At 36.0% G+C, this 6,468-nt stretch overlaps 1 protein-coding gene across 1 annotated transcript; it reads right to left on the bottom strand.

Moving 5' to 3' along the window:
• Positions 1–3,470: 3,470 nt before the first annotated feature.
• Positions 3,471–6,206, bottom strand: LOC112020147 (replication protein A 70 kDa DNA-binding subunit A). Its single transcript, XM_024052705.1, has one exon. It carries the CDS (start codon positions 6,204–6,206, stop codon positions 3,840–3,842), a length of 2,367 nt encoding a protein of 788 aa, XP_023908473.1. The 3' UTR covers positions 3,471–3,839.
• Between the last annotated feature and the right edge of the window lie 262 nt (positions 6,207–6,468).

The raw sequence follows: 6,468 nt of genomic DNA, 5'->3' as shown, positions 1-6,468 counted from the left end.
TTATTTTATTCCAAACCTTAGAGAATTAAATAAATATATAATAATTAAAAGTTTGTAGACTAAATTAAGATATAGGCAAGCAACAAGGGGATAAATTATAAATTTCCTTTTTTATTCTTAATTAATTTATAATAAATATCTATATATTTTTTTTATGCGAGTATGGTCACGGCTAGTTTGATCCACAAATTTCAAATAGATTTCAATTTATCCTCACCCAAATATCGGTATTAGTCATTAGTTCACGGTAGACATGACTTGGATGCTTATCTAAGAGGTCCTACTACTACAGTACATAATAAAAAAATATTAAATAAAAACAAAACAAAACAAAAACCGTCACCATATATACGTATATAGTTGATAGTAAGGAATCCATATATATAGTTCCGCCATCTTAACAGTTGTAGTACCCAAATTGATAGTATAATCTCTTCTTTATCCACTTCCCCTCACAATCTTCAACTAATCCAAAGAGTTGTCCCCTTTCTTTCTTTTTCTTTCTTCCTTTTTTTTTTTTTTTTTTTTTTTTTTTTTTTTTTTTTTTTTTTTTTTTTTTTTTTTTTTTGCTGAATAAAAAAGGGGCCTGTGGTGTGGCCTCATCTATGGTAATCTTTAATTTGGACCACCTATTTTTGTACTTTAATTACTCATGTCTATTATACTATATACACCACGTGACAGTAATGAGTAAATTATGTGTATCACACGACCTTTGTTGGGACTATCATTCGAACCGCTCTTCTTTAGGTGTTGGGATAAGGACTCTTACCATTAAGTCACACACCGTATGGTAAGAGTTGTCACAAGTAAACCTCCATCTATGGTTGAGCAAAATTTCAACCACCTACTTTTGTTACTTTAATTACTCATGTGTACTATACCATATACACCAAGTTTTTTTTGCACATAATTCTCTCCCCAATCTCAAATCTCAATTAAATTAAGCATTACCACCTTGCACGTCCTAAGCTACTTCAATAGTTTACTAAAAAGAAACAGTATTTATTAGTCTAAGTTACTACGTTTATGTAATTCATTACCTCTGAAAATCGAAGTAGGTACTATGTGGGATTTTCAACAAAGGCCACGCTAAGATTCATGATATGCAATTTAGTTTATAGGGAAGTGAAGAGAAGAGAAGATAAGAGAAGACGTTGAGGCATAATAAAAGGAAGAGTGAGAGTGACCCATCGACAACGAACATTACATGCAAATTAATCTGTTACGCTGTCACTATTGAGTAGACGCATTAGCACATGGTCGTAATAACATTGCATGTGCATTTGCAAATGCCCCCCCATGTGATGATATGAGAAAAATAAAAAGTAGTGCGTATGGCTAATCGGTCAATCATTTTTAGGCAGATCAATTGCCGACTGCGTGCTGACTGAGGCATTTGCCATTTAATTTGTCCAACAAATTAAAAGTCATCAAGTTAGCCGGTAATGCATCACAAACGTGCATACCATTATTTCATCCAATAAAACTTGCTTAGCATTAAATAAGCAATAAATGTGTGTAGTGTAACAACAAATAATATAAATAAATCAATTATCTTTTCTCTCCTATCTCTTTCTTTTCTCTTTTCATCTTTTCCTCTCTCACTTCATTAAAATATTAATTTTTATTTTTACAACCTATAAACAATAGGGCGTATAAATACAACTTTACTATTCACAAATGCTAAAAAAATCTACATGCTTATACTTGAGTAATGCTCTATTTTAGACACTTGGTTGCTAAAATAACAACAGGAGTTTTTTACATCCTTCAATGTTAATACTTTTTTAATCAATCAATGAAAGGACATGGTAAATGTCTTATGTGAGTAAGGATGAAGTCAAGGCTTGAAGTTAAGAAGAGCTTTAAGGGATGGCCAAATGTAATTTTATTGAACTAAATTACTAAAATATAATACATATGCTTACTAGTATTAAAAAAAAATAATAAAAAAAAGGAAGGGGGGAATTGCCCCCCGAGGCAATGACTCCCAGTCTATGAGTGCCTTATCCAATTTTCTCGTATCTAGCATTGTCGTGATTAGTGCTTCTGGTACGCATTTGTAGGCTCATCCTAAACATGGGTTTGTGAGTATGCTCCAAGCCTGGTGGACCAAAACCAAGAGAATTGAGCCGCCACTTATTGACTTGGGCTTAGTTCTACTAACCAAAATTTCTAGGTTCAAACTTAGGTAATAAGGATAGGCACAGGTTAGGCACCCATTTTCGTCCGATCTGAAAATCAACCTTCACTATTATTACATTTCCAATTTCGATCAAAAGTCTAATAAAATTTGTAAGGAAAAATAAAAATAAAATCTTAGTCTAGACATACGTTTGAAAACAATTAACTAAAACAACTGTAAAAACAACATAAAAAATAAAAGGAGAGTTAGTAATAAAAAGGAAGGTAAAGTTGTTAAAAGAGAAGACAGAATAGTGTACCCCTAACACATTATAGTGTACAAAGTTCTAAGTCCCAAACACTGTTTTGAACAAAGTCCTGACAAGTCTCATTAGTAAAAATATCATACACTTGGACCACTATAACACACGCCATTGTTCCTTAGGGGACTCAGTTGTGAACTGAGCATTAGCATTTTTTTTTGGAAGGGGGGTGGGGGAGGGGGGTGGGGGTATGTATTGCTATTTTTTTAAGCAACCGTGAATAGGGAGTTCTCAAATATACAACCTACTATTTATGGGTTTTAAACATAAAAGAAATATATTATTGGAGAGAGAGAGGGAGAGAGAGAGAGAGATGGAAGAGAAGAGAGAAATAATTTTTTTCTTTTTTATATTATTTTATTGTATAATTTATATTATTCGATTGGGTTATATGTAAAAATAAAAACTAAGATGTTGGGTGTATTGTTAAGTAAGTTAGTAAAATAAATAAAGTAGTATTTGAGGATGTAAAAAAATACTTATTTTACATCCTCGAATGTGAATGTTTAGACTCAATGGACCTTTAATTACTAAATTTCAAATTGAAGGGATCAAATGTGCATAAGTCATCATGATAGAAAAAAGAATAAATAATAGATGCTATATAACACAGATTTTTTTGTGCGTACATGATGGTTTTAAAAATTTTAAAGAAAAAAGAAAAAGTATAAATATCCATTCTAATTTGTATATATGGAGTAAAAATATAAGGTAAAGAAAAATTCATTAAAGGGCATCAATCATCTCCTCCAACTTCTCCTAATTTGAAGGAAATTAAAAATAAAGGGCTGCAGCCCGCAGAGCATTAAATTACCCCTCCAAATCTTCTTTAAGTCCTATTTGGATTGAGAGGAAAGAGAGGGAGAGTAGAGTAATCTGCTTATTTATTAGAAAACAGACAGACAGAAAGTGTAACCTTTCCACTTCTGCTCCTTTCTCCCCATCCCATCACTCTTTAATGGCAGACAATCTTATCAAGCTTTTTTTTTACCAGCATAAACATGAATACAAAAATGGAAATGAAGCAAAACTTTTTCAACTGCAATAACTTAAAAACAAAAGTCTTTTAAGTACTTAGAAACCCACAAATAAAATATATTACACGAGAAAGAAAGATGCATCCCATACCTTGCCCGCTAGTTTTCACCACCAAAAAATACAACCTTAAAGGTGGAACCCATACTTATGCTTACAATGTGACCTATAAGTTATCGGTTCCAATGGACACCTAAGATAGCAACCATGGTTACAGCTCTTTTCTGTAAGGAAAACAACTCATCAGTCCAAACCCCAAGAGAGCATCAAAATTGCTAAGTCTGCTATCAAACATCACATGAGAACATGCACCATTCTGTACAAACGTCTATTATCTCAATTTTCCAGCTAACTTCAATAACCACCAAATTGTTGCTTTGAAACACCCCCATATCTCCCGGGAGTAACGCCACTGCTTCCATAAGCTGGAGGAACAGTGCTCAACCCCGGACAATCTCTTGCCCAATGCCCAGGTTGATGGCATTTAAAGCATTCACCAGAGCTTCCACTAACACTTGGACCAGAAGAAACTCTACTAGCATAGCCCCCTCCCATGGACTGTCCAGGACCATTCATAATGCTAGGACAATTTGCAGAGCTATGACCAGCACCCCCACAACTGTTACATTGTAGATATGAACCAGGAGTGCCAGTTGCAGCCATGGCATAACTATTATACTGATTTCCATACTGACCAACTTGATGTAATGGTGCACTAAACTCTTTACCAGAATTGATACTGTTCCCAGTATAGTTCACCACTGGTGGCATTGGTTGCCTATTTCCAATATTCCCAACTGAAGTATTATTCAATCCAGGGTTAGGAGTGATACTTTCAGCCTTTGAAGCAATAGAACTATAATTCCCTGCTTTCAGCTTTTCCATCAAATCCAAAAGAAATCTGGATTCAGTTGAAAAATTCACCTTATCTGCTTTGACCACTGTTGACTTTACACGTTGCTCATCACTAAATGTCTCCTCCTTTACTTTCAACTTGAATATATATTTAGTAAAAAGAACCTTACGAAGGATTTCTCCAAATTTATCATCATCTTGCTCTTCATACTTCAGAAAATACAATTGTTTTGCAGGAATACCCATGATCTCCTCACCACATTCCTGAAATACGGTTACCCATGTTATGCCAGTATGGTCTTGTATCTGGCACTGGAGTATATACCTGTAGTCACATTCCTCAACTGACTGATCACACCTATCACACCGCCATTTCCCATCCCCATTATTTGAAACCTTTTTGTTGCATTGTCGATCACCAATCATGATAGGACATGCTGTGTAGCAGAAATTGTCAACCTTTATGAATGCAATGGTTGCACTGACAGTGATCCAATCTGGCTTCTCGGATGTTCCTAGCCTCTCGTCCTTAATTTGCGATATAGTCTTTCGAATATCTGTCCTACCCACACTAACTTCCCTGGAAATTGAGATAGATGGGATGTTCCTTCCTTCCTCATCAAACCATCTTCTCAGGCTGTGAGCTTCTGGATAATTTGGCTCAATAAATAGTTGACTGGTAGAGATAGTACCCAATGACTTCCCATTGAAGTCATTTACTCTACCTGCTTTCACAGCTAGAACAGGGAAAAGCCCTGAATCACACATATTTTGCAGACTGTGTCCTTCTGCATTGCAAAAGTTTCCCCACAGAGTTAATTCAACACTTCGGCCAGACATGTCTTTCAAGTGTAGGATTCTCCGCTGAGTTTCAGTACCATTTTTTCTCATTATTGAAGCAGGGGGACCGATAAAAGTTACAATACCAATAATGTCCATAATGCTGTTGTTGTCCATGCCTTCAATATCACTTATATGACGGAAGTGAAACTGCTGCTGTGGAATTGAGCTGTCGTCGTCAAAGCAAGGCTGTACTATTGACGTGCTCTCTAAGAAAATTTCCTGGTCATTTGGGAGGTGGTTATAAGCTTTTTGAGCAGGTCTTAAGCTTCCCTTGGAAATCTGATAAACCTTACCAACTTCAATCTGGTTGAAGAATTGATCAGCCACAGCATTAAAGCAAGTTACCCGAATTTCTCCACCATCAGAATCAAGAAGATCAAAACTGAATACTTTACCATCACCGCGGGGATTATTGTAGTGCTTAAGTTCTCCTTTTGCTGTAACTCTAGCCTTAATTGTCCACCTACCCTGGTATGGATTCAGAGCAGCAATGGGAATTATCCTAGGGGGAGCTTCATTTCTAGCTATTGGTCCTCTGTTAGTGTACATTGAAGATGGTTGTTGATACACAGGCTGAGGTTGGCGGGCAGAGGTATTTAGAGGTGGCCGCGAAGCTTCTGATCTAGGGTTGCGGAAACTCTGCTCACCATATGAACCGCCTAACGACACTGATCCAGGATATCCAGCACTAGACTCTGTCTTAGGGTAAGCAGCAGGCATATTTGGTGCAGCATATCTCCCTGAGTCAGAATTATGAGAATAAGCACTGCCATATGATTGATTTATTCTAGGAGGCTCCATAGATGCTCCAACCGCATTCGGTTTATTAACCAGACCACCAACAGGTGAACTTCCAGGAAATGATTGGGGATTCCCAGTTCCTGTCCCTGGTTGGCCAGCTGGGGATTGTACAACCACAGGTTTTGCCACTGGTACAGGTTCTCCAATGAGATCACTTTTCTCAATTATCAAATCCAAATCAACAATGATAATAATCCTGCTTGCAGTGAAAAGAATCAACATGTCATCACCAAAACAATAATAGTCATGGAGTTGGGAAATTGAATGTAAATAATAGATAATGTATAATGACACAGAAGAAAAACTCATTAAATTATTGCTTTTTCATAGGTAAATGCAACTCACACACCCTCAAGGCATTAGACTAATTGCATTTCCCCTCCATGTTATAGGGGTAGGAAATTTATTTATTTATTTATTTATTTTTTATTTTTATGATGTAGGAGAACTTCACTCAGATTAGCTGCACGTCATATCAAACTCT

Source organism: Quercus suber, unplaced genomic scaffold (genome assembly GCF_002906115.3).
Source record: "Quercus suber isolate HL8 unplaced genomic scaffold, Cork oak 2.0 scaffold_186, whole genome shotgun sequence".
NCBI lineage: Eukaryota > Viridiplantae > Streptophyta > Magnoliopsida > Fagales > Fagaceae > Quercus > Quercus suber.
The sequence above is the reverse complement of the archived record's forward strand: the minus strand, read 5'-3'. Positions and strand labels throughout refer to the sequence as shown.